This window comes from Neolamprologus multifasciatus, chromosome 7 (genome assembly GCF_963576455.1).
Source record: "Neolamprologus multifasciatus chromosome 7, fNeoMul1.2, whole genome shotgun sequence".
Taxonomy (NCBI): domain Eukaryota; kingdom Metazoa; phylum Chordata; class Actinopteri; order Cichliformes; family Cichlidae; genus Neolamprologus; species Neolamprologus multifasciatus.
The window spans coordinates 38,411,655-38,426,656 of NC_140445.1; the positions used below are offsets into that span (position 1 = coordinate 38,411,655).

Here is a 15,002-nt window from a genome sequence, read left to right on the forward strand (position 1 = left end):
GCCCACTCAATCAACTGAGCCAGTCGCAAAACACTTACAGATTTTAGGTTGAGATAAAACTTTATTGTTCCTATCGTGACACAGTTGTGAACTGTGATTGGTCGGTTCCACATTAGATAAGTCTTTAGAAAAAATAAACAACAACAACAACAATAAACAAACATGATTCATCTGACTGGCCACGAGGGTTCATCCGACAGAGTGATGTCATCAATCAAACCGCAAGTGGCTACGGTAACAGCTAAACGCTAACATTGAGCTTAAAGAAACACTTCCTCTCACATCCTCACACACATACACAGTGTTCAGACTGAAAACTTCAGAAATGTGGATTTTTGGTCCTTATTTTTTTTATTTTTTACATTTAGAGAAATTCTTGAAATGCTACGACTGTTCCTTACAAAAAATACTGGAATTCATTCAGTGCTAGATTCCCAAGTGTTTTCCAGGGTCAGAGATTAAATCAGGGGAGAAAAAGACATTTGAGCTCCCAGAAAAGTTATTGTCTCATTAGGTAATTTAGTTTTTTTAATTAAGACAACTCTTTTCCCGCTGTAATTTTTTTGTTTCTGGTTTTTACTCAAGACGACAACAATCCCTTTAGAAGTTTTCTAATCTTTTCAGTTTAAAATTTAGATCAATTTTATACTCGTGTTGTTTTAACAATTTAAAATGAAATGGTAAAGAAATATTTAATTTATTTTTAATAATGATGTGCATCTCACATCGGACTAAAGAGTATTTTACCTTTTATGGGTTTTGCAGCTGAACCGATGATTGAACTTGTTGATTTTGTGACAATAATTTGTCACGTTTCCGTACCTTTGCACCTTCACAATGACAAAATAATGACATTCTGACGATTTCATTTAATTACAAGGATTTTTTTTTTCAAATAACTTAATGATGAATTAAGAGAAAACTTCACTTGTTCATTGTTTACTTCATTTTTTTTTCTAAACGACAGTCAGCGGCCTCAAGTCCTTCAGCTGCTCATGTTTGCATTTTTTTAATGTTTATCCTAAAGCTGCACAGATTTTATGGACAGAAGCAAAAACCAAGCAGCTGCTTTCCTGTAGTGACTCACAAGGCTCAGAAGCTGAATATAATTCACCTTTCACATAAAGATGATTCCGGAGCTGAAGATTAGTTTCAGCTGAAGTCTCTTTATGACTACAGAACCAGAACTGGACGACTTCAGCTCGTCCAGTCAGAACCACCCACGACAGATTTTTCTCTTTTATCCAAAAGGTTTTTTTTTTGTTTACTTTTGTAAAACAATGGAAATGGATAAACGTCGAGATAATCAGGTTTCAGATATTTTACTCTGAAAACAGCACAGTCCTCCAGCTCCAGCTTTCCAAAAACCACCGAAGAAGAGAAGGCTTTGCAATAGAAAAACAGTGAAAGCTGACTTTTGTTCTTCTGATATGTGAATGTGATGAATGTCACATTCAAGTTTGTGCTGCAGTCTCAAATTAAGTAGTTTTTTAAATATCTGACAGCACAGAGGACTTTCAGAGTAAAACGTCTGTTCTCGTTCATGCCTATTTTATGCCCGTCAATACCTTCCATGCAAAATAATATCAGCCAAATCAGGTGGGAGTATTGTGTAGTCCTCTGTCCTGATTGGCTCACGGTCTTCCTGTTTTCTTGCTCTGATCAAAGACCAGATGATTCAGTGCATGTGTCGCTCACATATTTCCTTGCTTCCTGCTCTCTCATTGGCTTGTTCTGGCGTCTTTCAGCTTTTAGCACCAAAAGAAAGATAAATAGTTAAAACACGCACACACACAGACACACACACGCACGCTCATGTGCACACGCACACATGCACACTCTTCAGTTTTTCCTCATAAAAAAGGAGAAAAACAAAAACATCAGTCTCTTCCTCTCCTCGCTGTAATGAGGAGGTGAGGGTGGAGGTGGGGGGCAGATGAGGCCCATCACCGAGGTAACTAGACATCGAGGATCTCTTCAGCGGTGCCTCCGCAACGTAGCCGGTAGCGTCCAGTCCTCCAGCTGATGGTTGGGTCCCACAGAGCTGACAGGAAGATCTGCACCGCCATCGACTCCCTGATGAACCAGGCGACTGCAAAGTCGAGCTTCGAGAAGCACAGAGGGCCGCCCTGTGGTGATGTCATCAACCAATAATCAGTCACACTTTTAAAAAATCTCCTTATTTTTCAATTTCATTTAAATTTATTAACTTTCTTACATTTGTTTTCATTGTTTTTCATTAGAAAAAACTTTTAAATCTAAACATTTTTACGATTATTTATTGAACTGAACCTTCAAATATTTTAATCTTTTTGTTCCAGTTTTTAATGTTTTTATTTTTTAATTGGCTTAAGTTTTTTTTTAATTTAATTAACCTTACTTAAACTGTCATCTTTTCTATTTAAAGGCAGAAAATTAATACAACATTCATATTTTTCATATTATTATTAAATCAATCGGAAAACATCAGTAATTGGCAGCTTCATATTTGTGTTTCTGAATTCTTAAAAATGAAAAAGTAATTATTGTTGAAAAAAAATATTCCTTTTAAATTAGAAGTATGTGATATTACCTGGACCCCGGTCAGCTGAATGTAGTCAGATATAAACCAGGCGAGACAGTGACACATGAAGAACACCATCATGTCCCATCTAAAGCACACGCACACAGAGATCAATATAGTTTCTCTGGATGATGTCCAAGTGATAAATGTTTAATCTATTTTTTGGTGATTGAGGCCAAAGAACAAAAAACGCCCAGTCAACCAATGACCTCATCCCTGTGTGGTCAACGGTGTACCTGAACACGTAATGAGCGGCCCAGCCGATGATGAGACTGGCGAGGAAGCATTCGGAAACAGGCTCAAGCACGGTGCCGGGAAGCATGTTGATCCTCAGCTTCGTCCACCTGCAGACATAAAACTTGATTAATATCAGCTGCTTTGAGGATTCAGGTCAAAGAGGGGATTCAGAATTATGAGCTATGGTCCAACAGCTACAACCACCCTTTAGTCAAAAGCCCACGCCCCTAATAATGCTGCTTATAACTAATAATAAAAACTAAATGCTAATGGATTATTGTGAAAAACAAAACAGGTAAGAAAATAAAGAACACAATAAATGTAAATAAAATTATGTCTTGCTGCAGGTCAAGGACCAAAAAAAACCACACAAAAAAAAAAAAACCCAGGCAAAATGGAGGGAAAAACATTTAAAAACCATCACTAATCAATCAGTAATGAGTACTGAGGTCACCTGATCATGCGGGACTGGAACTGGCCAATGGAGTAAGATCCAGAATTCTGCAGCGCCACCTGTGTCGCCATGGAGAATTTCCAGCCTCTGCAGAGAGATAGGATAAGTGTGAAGTGAAGCTCTGACAGCAACATCGACAGGGTGCTAATGTTAACGTGCCAACCTGTCAGCAATAGCTTTAGCCATGAAGTAATCCTCAGCAATGTACTGGGCGAAGGCGACCAATCCGCCGGCCTGATCCAGAACATCCTTCCTCATCAGACATGACATACCTGTCACGCACTTTATCCCAGTCACATTAGCCGAGATGTATGAGCGGGGGTGGGATGTCCCAAAGTATACCTGGAAACAGGTTAGTGTTAGCATTTGTTAGCATCAAGACAACTAAAGAAAAGAATTCCCATTACATTAGTGTGACTTTACCTGTTCCAGTGTGGCAGCGAAACCTTGGCGGTCGGCAACGTACGGCAACCCATGTACCAGTCCCACCTTCTCTGTCATCTGATTAGTCATATCTGTCAGGGTGTCCGGTTTCACTGCAACACACAAACACAAAGGGAGTTAGCTTTAGAATCATCAATGAAAACAATGATAGCCATCACATCAGTGGTGAAGAACTGACCTCTGATGCCACTGTCGCAGATCCACACCAGGCCATATTTGGCTCCTTCGTAGCCCGGCATCAAGTTATTGATCTTGGGGTTAATTCCAACTTTCTTCCCCCCTGAGAACCAGAGACATCACATGCTAATGTTAGCTGCTAACAAATGAAAAACGTGTAAGAAAAAAAAAAAAAAAAAAAAAAGAAGAAGACGCTTAATTTAAAGTAATTTTTTCTCACCAATGAATAATCGAGCGTCTACATTTGGGTATTTTCCCAACAACTTTTTGCAGACGTCAACAGCTGGATCGTCTTGATCCTGAATGCACAGCAGGATTTCAAACTGTAAAACCAGATGTTTCAATTAGTCTGAGAAGCGGTACAACAGCAGACAGATGTTTATTATTGGAGCTCAAAGGTTAGTAAATGTTACAGGGTAGACTGAGGCAATGGAAGGTCAGTCTGTGGAAGGACAGGGATGGTAGCCCAGGACAGTGGGCTACCACTACTGGGACTGTAGGGTGGGACAGTAGGAGTCTTGGTAGTCAGGCAATCATTATAGGTTAGCTGGGGGGAGTACTAAGGGTAATTATCTGGGTTGGGAGTATTTGGCTTCACCTTTGGGTAATCCAGTGTAAAGAATGTCTCCAGGTTGGAGATCAGGTTCGGGTCAACTCCTTTTAGTGGCTTCAGCAGAGAAACTCCAGCTAGCTGCATGAACGGCTGTTTGACCTCTGGTCTTTTTTTGTGGAGGTGAAGACGTCTGAAAGAAAGAGGTCAAAGGTCAGCAGGTAAAAATCAAAGAAACATTTGAAAAAACAAACAAATAAAAACATTATTTAGAGAGAACATCATTACCAACATATTTTAAAATCTATTTTGAGTCTCTGGGTTTATCAGGAATGGAAAATCTGCAGCGCCTGGGTGAAAAAGTTCCTGTTAGCATAATCTGACTGTGATGTCTCACTGGGTTAAAAAAATAAAATCATTCATTCATACAGATTGCGTTTTATCTAACGGGTGACCTTTGATTTATTTCAGTTTTATTTTATTATTAGGAAATCAGTTTGGCCAAAGGCAAGGTAAAGATTTATAGCTCCAGGTTCTATTTAACTTTATTGTTGTACTGGAAGTAGGACTGTGCGATATGACCAAAATCTCATATCCTGATATAAGAATTCTATTGTCCCGATAACGATATAAATCACAAAAATGTAACATTTTCTGTAAATTCTGTGAATCTTGGGCAGCTCGACTTGGGGGAAGTGTTTCCAGCTGCGCGTCATGTAGCTGGAGTTGAGTGTTTTAACCGATGCATGAAACTATACATTTTTAGACTTAAGTTGTAAAGGCCGCCGTTTTCTTTGTGAGTATTTATTACACAGCGTGCTGCGGGGAAAAGCCTGTTCTAACGTTTGAGTCTAAGGTTTATTTTTTAGCACCTGGCGGCTCTTTTTTACTTCTCATCCGTAAATAATCTGCTCTTTCACGTGATTCAGTTTATTTTGAAAAGTCTCAACAGGATCCTGAGCTTTATTGTGAAAGGTTTATGTGGAACATGAACAAGCGGACACGCGGTGGTTTTACCGTTGTTGTTGCTAACCAAAACGCATAAAAACAGGCGCTTGTATGTCCGTAGTGTGGTTATATTAAATATAAGAGAAAGAAAAAATTAATATAGCCACTACAGTGACCATCAAAACAATAAAAAAATATTGCCCTAAACGGTTTATTTTGCGACACCACGAAACAAACGATAGCGTAAAATGCAACGATAGACGTTTTTATATCGTCATCCAATATATATCGTTATATCCAACAGCCCTAACTGGAAGGGAGCTAGTATATTTTCCTGTGTCAGACCTGCTCCAGCAGCTTACTTTAACTATTGAAATTCATGCAAAGTGTTCTGATCCAGGATGGACAATGATGGCCTTTTAACTGGAAGCACAAACACGATATCCAGACTGAGGTTTTCCTAGTGAGCTCAAACTAAGCCTGTTAAGAGATTTTAGTTACGAAAATAAAAACAAGAACCAGACTTCCAAAGAAACAAAAACTGGGAACTAACTGAACCAAAAACACATTTACAAAATTAGAAAAACAAATTGAAATGCACTTTGTAAAGGACAGAAAGAGTTCCTCCCTTCACATCACAGCGTTCAGCGATCCTGTAAGAATGGAGTGGTGAAAAAAAAGCAGGTGGAGATGTCTGTATTTATATTAATGACAGACGGTGCAACAGCTACAAACTATCATAGTGATGTTCTGTCCTTGTCCTTTAGACCCATCTATGGAGATTGTAAAGTTTTTTTATAGCTTATTTATATTAATCAGAGAGCAAATACTTGGGCTGCAGCAGAGATAAGATACGGTAAGGTAAGTAGGATACCAAATGTTGTTTCTAATACCCTGTAATCTCTCCTGAGGAACTTCAGAGCATCCTACCAGAGAGGAGAGGGACCTGGATTTATATTTTAGCAAATATAAACAAGGCACTACAGGGTTCAGAACACTTCTCTACACACAGCCGCTTAAAACCAGAAACCTGAGCTTCAATCAGTGAGATAAGAATAATGACAGTGCACTGTCTCACAGAAAGCTACGTCATCTTCATAGGCTCTACGGTTCTCTTTTGATAAGGGAAAGCTTTGACACAACATAGAGATTTTTAAAAGATAAACTATGGGTAGCTGGAGAAGTAAAAGCAGCAACAAGGAAGCACAAACAAGCTGTCTGCAGGGGAACAAAGGAGACTCGCTTCTTTCTCCTCAGAAAGAGGAAATTAGACAATAAACAAACAGATTTCAACACAGACCATAGTTGATATTGTGGAACAATCCTGGCCAGGAAGTAAATGTAAAAGCAGAGGAAGTTTCTCAGACTTTTAAAACTATTAATATTTGAAAAGCAGCAGTGGGAGTGAAAGAGAGTCTTCTTCAGTCGCCTGTTCCAAATCTGATTCCATACCCATCGAGTTCCCAGAGCCTGAAAGTCCTCATTAACAGTTCCTGTACCAAAAATATCAAAAGCACAGGCCATACAGGAAACGCTCTTTTACATGTACCGCAGAAAATACAGTCATCTGGACCTGTGTGTGCCATGTTTCATCTGCATTTAGTAAGAGCACATATCAAAGGCTGCACAGCACAATCATCAGATGTGCTCAATCCTTTTGAGCTGACTGATCACTGCATGTTAGAGTGAAAGCTGCAGTATCATCTGTTACCACGACGGCCCTCCAGGGTGTACTGCAGTACATCTCCATTCATTACTCTGTGAATGCAGTACATTAACTCATCTGAAGTCTTTAATTTACTGAAGGTGCAACAATTGGTGCTTTGATGAGAGAAGATGAAACAGACTTTGTTACTCTGTGTTTTCTCCACTTGAAAACAGAAGAGATGATTTTTGCTTTTAGAGCGAGCAGGATGGCTTTGAGTCATTTAGAGAAGGATTACAAGGTTTGTACTTGATGTGGAGATGGTTGGAGGTGGACAGAAGTACAGAGTGTGTTTTGTGGAGACCTTAATAGGTCTGTAAATACTGCAGGTTAGAAACAACATGGTATGATGCAACTCTGGGAGTTCCAAGTGCTGGAAAAAGGTGTGACATCCTCAACAATGTCTCACACCCTCCTCATGGTGAATATATCCTCTACCATCAGGACGGAGTTACAGGGCACCACCCTTACAAACGCTTCACACCCGGAGGTCTGTGGTACAGGTGTCACTCGCACATAGCTGTGCATAGAAGCACTTTCTTGCTGTTGATATGTTTATCTGACAGTCAATATCAACATTTTATCGAACCACTCTTTCTGTCATGCTTAAAAGCTCCTTTTTACTCCTAAGTGATACAGTTCATTTAGATTAAATATGATTCATTTTTCTCTCAGCTTCCGTCAGTGATGCTTTCTGTCAGCTCAAGGCATCACTTTAGGTTTAAAATATGTGATGAAGGAGTTTAGCTGGTGTTTTCCTGTGAAAACACTGCCTGTGAGACAAAAGGCTCTTCATGAGAGTCCGTTTCACATAGGCTGCCTCACTCGTCATGCTGACATTGAGCATATGTCCTGTTAATGTTCATAAATAAGACCACCCATATGGAAAAGATATATATATAAATCTTATAAAGTTTGTATCTGTCTTGTGTGAAACTTGTATGAAAAGCATACAAGAGTGAAAACACATAAGATCCCTTGAAAAATTATATAATGAAACTTGTATGTTTTGGATACTTACTAAAACTATATATGAAAGTAATGAGAAAGTGGCCACTTTCATGAGTAAATCATATAAGTTTTTACTATTTCTTTTCCATATGGGCAAAGGCAGTGACTGTCTGTTTGATCCAAGGATAAGAGTGAGGGAAAGGCGATAAAGGTAAAAGCACATGGCTTTGCTGTCCTTACAGATAATTTTATGTTAAAATAATAAACAAACTAGCTCAGCTTTTAATTAACCTTCCCAATTATTTCATCCTCATGTTATCTGTATAGATTCACATGTTGTCAAAGTGAACATATAATTTTATTTTCTGGCAATACACATTTTTAGAAGAGCGCATGTGTGATGTGTCATTTTCATTCCAAATATTAATCCCATTGAAAGCAGGCATGAATGCTGCCGTCCTCCCTACATCTTCCAGGGAAGTGTGAACATGCATGAACGTGTTGAACACACTGTGTATGTATGAACACACTGTGACAGATTCCCGGATTTCCAAGAAACTTTGGAAGCATGTTTACCTCCACCACACTGTGTAGACAACAAGATACAGTTTCACATCCTTGTGCAGATCAACTCGTGTTATCTTTCACCTTTAACAGCCAACTAAAACACATTTCCCAAGTTTGTTTGAAGTATGCTCCAATTTTCTTTCCCTACTGAAAAAAAAGGAAGCTGTCACATGACTTCTTAAGAATTTCAGGGGAAGCAAACCTCACAAAACCTTCAGTAAGTCAGCTGCTTTTTGCTCTTTCAAAGATCTGGAGGGGGTTTAAAAGAAACTTCTTTAAGTTGACTGCCTGGAACTTTTACTATAGCGGTGGAGATGAACGAACCATGTTCAGACCAATGAATAGGAGCCTAAACTTTAAAGTCCATTTAGAGGATATGTTGGGTTTTTTTTTTTTTTGCCAGGTCAGGTGCTGCTATAAGACCTGCAGCATTAATTCACTCTGTTAAGTCCAAATCATTAAAAAAAATTTAAGCTGCAAAGATAAGTTCCACAAATTCCACAGCACCAAAGCCCATGCTCATTTTCAGGTTCCCTTATGGTGCTGCACAAATGTATGGCTTCTATTTGCCATGCTTATCTTCTGTCCTACTAAAAGTTAACTGATTTAGTCATGCTCCGTGTACAGAAGTATAAACATGACCAAACACATAGAAATTCATGGAATTAAAAAGTAAAAGATAAACCGGGTTACAGCCGAATTAAACAACGGCTCACAACACTTAAATACAACACTAAACATACACTCCATAATGTAAGAACAGCGGCTGCTGGATGAAAATTCTAAAATCCTATTTTAATTAAGTGAGATTCTGCATTAAGAGGAAGCAGGAAATTAGGTGCGTAATAAGCTACAGAAACGTCACCTAAACATCTACCGCCATTTAAAATGTTCTGTACGATGAAATACGGTTACTTCAGGTTCCTTGTTATCGATTCACGGTTTATAAAACTATAATTAATGACGCGATTTAGTTTACTACCACCTGAAAGGACCGCAGTAACCGGAATATCCCGTCCGAGCTAACATTACCCGGCTAGCGGTAACCAGGAAAACGCCCAAGAGCTAACCGTCCAGGCTGCAGGTTCACCTCCTGTCATACATCCACAAACCCGTCCCCAGGAGCAGGGGGTCGGCGTATTTCTGTGTTTAACCCCGTTCACACATAATCACACGGGGACAGACAGAAATAAAGGAAGGAGCTGTGCCGAGGCTAGCCGTTAGCAATGTTTAGCCTCGCTCCGCGATGCACTCACACATAGATGATGGACATGAAGTGCATGAGCCACAGCACGAAGAACAGGATGAAGCCGAACACGGCGAGGCCCTGCATGGCGAGGTCCAGCAGGGCCATGGCTGTCAGCGGAAGCTGCCTGGGAGGTGGGCCGGCTGGAGTCACACGGGCTCGGGATGGAGACGACCAGATGAGCGGCCACGGAAGACAAGGAGAATCCGGCTGTTTCCGCGACTTTGGCGTGTTTAGGCTAACCGTTGCACTTCCGGATCACAGCGGAGGGTGTCAGGTGGCTGCCCGAGAAAGGAGCTCCGATAACATGGCCAGAGCAGGGTTCGGCCCGGTGACGGTAGTCTCCCAGTATCAGTGCAGACTTGGGTTTGACAGTCAGCAGACCGACTCTTGGTCAGCTGACCGGAATAGCGGAGGGTTGGGGGATAAAAAACTGTTACCAGACTTCCGGGACAATTTCAAAGTAAAGCTGTTCATTTAAAAACATCAAACGCATTAGTTTTACTCGTTGTTGTTGGTATTTTTATTTAGACTTGTAGTTGCTGAGCTGTTACATTTAACCTAGCTTTTCTACTTCCTTGAGCGCTTTTATTTGTAGTAACATCTACTGAAAAATTAATCTAGTTTATTTTTTTGTTCCTGGTTGTGTTTCCTGTTTTGAGTTGCGGAATTCGGGAATTTCCCATTTTAGGGGTAACTAAAGTTTATTTGTTTATGGTGTTTTAGCAATCATAATTATTCATTATAATGGTTTCATATTGTTGTTCTGTTTAATTTCTATCTCTATAACTTAACAGAAATAACTAAATCCAAACATTGTCCACTGTTTGCTTCAGAAACATCTCATTTATTGCTGAATTGTTTTATACATCATTCATATGGGACATGTGATCCTCTGAACATGTTAAGAAAAAAGAGGTTAGATAAAAGGTGCACGATCATTTAACGGTCAACGTAAAGGCTCCTCGGGCTCTTGTGATAAGCAGGCATGTATTACTCGATCAGGTTAGTCACAGCAACCCAATGCTTGCTTCATTTTCCTCACCCATTTAGCAATGGGTGAAATGAGAGGCGATGACCTATGGAAACATTTTCTTAAAAAAAAAGAAAAAAAGGAGAGAAGTCAAGTTTCACCTTCATCAGGTGACTCAACAGGTTCAGAGCCTGTTGAGTTTGATCACCTGAGCAGGTAACTCGAATGTCTACTAGTTTTCACACACAGTCAGTGAAGGAAAGAGTGAATCACTGAAGGGTCGAGATCAGGTTTCGTTTGAGGAAACATAAACATTTAAAGACACAGAAATGTTATCTCCTGCTTTCTGCTGAAATTTTAATCCCTAATTTATATTTCCTGCATTTTGTTGTGGAGCAAACGTCTCTACTCACGTAAAGGAAACACAAGCATCAGTTTAACATGATCTGGAACGTAACACAGTGACATAGTTACCCCAGTAAAAGACAGATTAACCCTCTTGAAACACCTCTGGGCACTTATCATGGCAGTATTAAAATAAACTGAATTAGACATAACTGAATACACAAATGTAATATTCTGTCCAAAAATAACATCTTAAGAGCTTTTTTCTTCCCTGGAACTCGACCTCTTACCATGATTCTGACAGAGGTTTCAATTTGTTTTTCCTGTATTTATAAATATCATAAAAATTGCTCCACTGTGGTAAAATGCAGCTGGTGTGCTGTATGCCAGAGTGTGCAGATTTATTATCTGCTTCACTGTTACACGCTTTACTTCATGTCCTTTTGTTTTTATCTCTGGTGACCACGTGCTCTAGATTTCTTAAGCTTCTTGGATGACGTCGTTGGTTTTACAGGAGATTTTATTGTTTGACACAATCGCAAACATGATTCACATGCAGATACACTCCGCCTCTTAGCCATCATGATCTTATCTCACTGCAGGAGTGCCTGCAGGCACAAGAATGGTTCTTTTAAACTTGCCACAATTAATATTTCCCTTGCTGAGTCAAACATTCAGTAATAATAATAATGGATTGCATTTATATAGCGCTTTTCAGGGCCCTCAAAGCGCTTTACAATTCCACTATTCATTCACTCTCACACGCTGGTGAAGGCAGCTGTAGCTACAACTGTAGCTGTAGCTACAGTTGTAGAAACAGCTGCCCTGGGGCAGACTGACAGAGGCGAGGCAGCCATATCGCGCCATCGGCCCCTCTGGCCAACACCAGTAGGTGAAGTGTCTTGCCCAAGGACACAGCGACTGAGACTGTCAGCCAGGAGCCAGGGCTCGAACCGCCAACCTTCCGATTACAAGACGAACACTCAACTCTTGAGCCACAATCGCCCCATTCAGACCTTCTACTGTCTTTATGGTCTCTTGGTTTCAGAGGTGACGGCTGATATCAGGTCATTTTTACGCCGTTTGTTTGAGAAACCAATTAATCTACGATAAATTCAATCATTCACGTCACACGTGAGTATTTGTAAAATGTTTTTACGAAGCCTGCGTCGCGTCTGTTTGACGCCCGATAACGAGGACAGGAAACATCTTCAGATTAATCAGCAGACTGACAGGAACAAATCTTCACCTCAAAGCACAGCAGTTCACATCTTATCAGATTTTCAGCCCTTTGTCCTCTCTCGAGTTCACGTTCAGCACTCGCAGGAATTCTTGGTTCATATTTTGTGCGTGAACCAGACGCCATGCTTCCTGCTGGAACACCAATACACCAGACTGACCCTCCTCCTGTGGACTACAGAGAAATCTTTCAACCTGGGTGCTTGCCTTCATCCAGAGGATGATGATGCTTTTCAGTTTAATCTTAACTGCAAAGTTTAGATTGAACTTGTACCACCAGAGGGCAGCATTTTATCAGCAGGTGTGTGTACTGCTTTTTTTTAACCTTTATTACATCTTCAGATCCTCCATCTCCCCAAGATTTACTTTTCCCAGCCTTCTACTGTAGATACGAATATAATCTAATAACTCACCTGGTTCACTCAAGGTTACACAAATTTAACCTTAATCGCTGCTCCACCTTGTGGTATAAATTGGTATCACACCAAATGACAGCACATGCATGCTTTACCTTCAAGATAACACACAGATATTTTGGACACTAAGTTTTACAGCAGTTTTTTCTTCATGTTCTGATGATGGTTTTAGTTCATTTTGGAAGATTTTACAGCATTCGTACATTTAGTATCTTAGGGGAAAGAAAATCTGTGACCGTCAGACTCAGTCAATACAAAATTTAAAACATTTTTAAAGCTTTACATGATCATTAGTTTTTTGAAATATTGTGTTTTAAATGAAGAGAATTAGAGTTAAACTCAAATGATCTAAACATATAATTATGGCTCCGCCCACCACAAGTATCTGTGTTTTATCACATTTTTTTATTTAGGTTTTCCCTCAGACAATGTGTTTTCTGGCGATTTCTTCTGAGTGGACCACGAACACTCAGCGTTCTCCTTCCAGTTCACCTCCTGTGTGTCATAAACTTCCTGTTGATCACAAGCACACAATCAATAATCAATAATCATTGACATGATGTGTCGATCGCGCTGATCAGACTGGCTCCGAGGTATCACCTTCTTCCAAATGGGGACATTAGCCTTCAGCTGGCTGATGCAGTGCTGGATCGCCTGCTGGCCGTCATGGCGGTGAGGAGATGAGATCGCTATGACAACACTGGTTTCGCCCACCTTCACCCACCTGATGGTGGAAGCTATATGTCATATTTTTTATTTAAGTTAAAAACTACGAATGTAACACCAGCGTGGCCCCGCCAACCTGCCACATTTAGCGTCCTCACCCGAGCCTGTGGTGGACGCAGATGTGTGTCACGCTTTGCCAGCGCGCTCTGATGTCAGCACACAGCTTGTTGAACTCTGATTGGGCCATGGGCTCATATGCCTCGTACTCCAGTCCAACCACCTTCCTGCCGTCTGCCTCGTCCTCGCGGGTGGTACCTGTGTACACACATAGCACGCACAGGCGCATGCACAAATTTGTATAGCCAGCAATGTGAGGACTCATCCACACCTGGTCCTGAACCACTAAACAGCTCTTTGTAGTCTGACACACAGTGAGGAGGAGCTTGATCTCAAAAGGACAACTCATTGCTGTTACTGTTACTGGTTATTGATCTGCTTTAACAAACCTCTATATTATTTTTTTTAACTTTAAATAAAAAACACTAATAATATCTTTGAGAAATACTTGTAGAAAATATTAAGACTGAGCAGTAAATCTGTCTGTCGTGCTTCAGAAATAAAAGCTGAGTATTTTAACCCTCCGGGGTCGACGTACTCACCAGCGGGTCCAAATCAAACAACAGATTTAAGATGACATAGCAACAAGATGTTATTATTAAGTAAAGTATTTTTATCTGGCTTTTGCAACAGTTACTCCAATTATTGTAAAGCATTACCCTGAAATGTTGTAGTTTAAAAGAAAATAAAAGAAAACATACTTTGTTTTTAAAACAAAGTAACTAGAAGAGCTTCCTAAAATAATGGAACTGCAGCTTTGTCCTCAAATGTTTTTACTTTACCTTCTTTCTTAAATACTGACATTTCACACAATTTTACATGAAATGTTGAAATGCTGTATTGGAACATTAAATAAAAATTCAGCTTTTGTTTTTCTAAAATGCCTTTACACAAATTTACACAAATTTGAGTAGTTATAAGAAGTAAAATTTTAAATATTTTATCAATATGCCAGATTTTCTTTTCCTCTCCAGCATTTGACACTTTACATCACCATCCTATATTAAATATATCACTTTCCCCTTTATCAAATGCTTCTGACTTATTTTCCTCTAAAATATTTAAAAATAAAAGAAACGTGCCACATTGCTTCTTGATGCATGCTCAGTCATCCAGGTAAGTAAATAAAGTAAATGGGAACAAACCTATAAATACTGAAATGGCTCCACACGAAGGGCTGCTGACAGAGTCGACCACTTCCTGCACAGACAGCCAATCACGGCTCAGCTTGAAGACATCGCTCAGCCCCTTCGACATCTTTGAAAAGAAATGGTGGTTTAGATCAAACTTGTTGACTCTTTATCATGAATTTATTGGATTTAAAGTCACAACAGGAAAATATGCTTTTATTTTTTAAATTGTGCAGTGAAACAGGAAGTGAAGCAGAAGAAAATACCTGACATG

The 15,002-nt window shown here is 39.8% G+C and overlaps 2 protein-coding genes across 2 annotated transcripts; both read right to left on the bottom strand.

Moving 5' to 3' along the window:
• Window positions 1-342: 342 nt before the first annotated feature.
• ugcg (UDP-glucose ceramide glucosyltransferase) lies at window positions 343-10,256 on the bottom strand. Its single transcript, XM_085168098.1, has 10 exons — window positions 9,853-10,256; window positions 4,474-4,618; window positions 4,096-4,198; window positions 3,877-3,978; window positions 3,678-3,790; window positions 3,418-3,596; window positions 3,255-3,341; window positions 2,800-2,907; window positions 2,573-2,651; window positions 343-2,129 (listed from the first exon to the last, which is right to left on the bottom strand). The coding sequence occupies exons 1-10, from the start codon at window positions 9,948-9,950 to the stop codon at window positions 1,959-1,961; spliced, it is 1,185 nt and encodes a 394-aa protein (XP_085024224.1). The 5' UTR covers window positions 9,951-10,256; the 3' UTR covers window positions 343-1,958.
• Window positions 10,257-12,089: 1,833 nt separating this feature from the next.
• On the bottom strand, window positions 12,090-14,855 carry LOC146514807 (molybdopterin synthase catalytic subunit). Its single transcript, XM_085168108.1, has 4 exons — window positions 14,744-14,855; window positions 13,640-13,796; window positions 13,416-13,539; window positions 12,090-13,328 (listed from the first exon to the last, which is right to left on the bottom strand). The coding sequence occupies exons 1-4, from the start codon at window positions 14,853-14,855 to the stop codon at window positions 13,221-13,223; spliced, it is 501 nt and encodes a 166-aa protein (XP_085024234.1). The 3' UTR covers window positions 12,090-13,220.
• Window positions 14,856-15,002: the final 147 nt, after the last annotated feature.

Coding starts and splice junctions, on each gene's coding strand:
- ugcg (XM_085168098.1), bottom strand. CDS start 9,950: ATGGCCCTGCTGGACCTCGCCATGCAGGGCCTCGCCGTGTTCGGCTTC. Junction 4,199..4,473: donor TTACACTGGATTACCCAAAG/GTGAAGCCAAAT, acceptor CTGGTTTTACAG/TTTGAAATCCTGCTGTGCAT. Junction 3,342..3,417: donor GCTAAAGCTATTGCTGACAG/GTTGGCACGTTA, acceptor ATCTCTCTGCAG/AGGCTGGAAATTCTCCATGG.
- LOC146514807 (XM_085168108.1), bottom strand. CDS start 14,855: ATGTCGAAGGGGCTGAGCGATGTCTTCAAGCTGAGCCGTGATTGGCTG. Junction 13,540..13,639: donor TGCGTCCACCACAGGCTCGG/GTGAGGACGCTA, acceptor TTCCACCATCAG/GTGGGTGAAGGTGGGCGAAA. Junction 13,329..13,415: donor ATGTCCCCATTTGGAAGAAG/GTGATACCTCGG, acceptor TGTGATCAACAG/GAAGTTTATGACACACAGGA.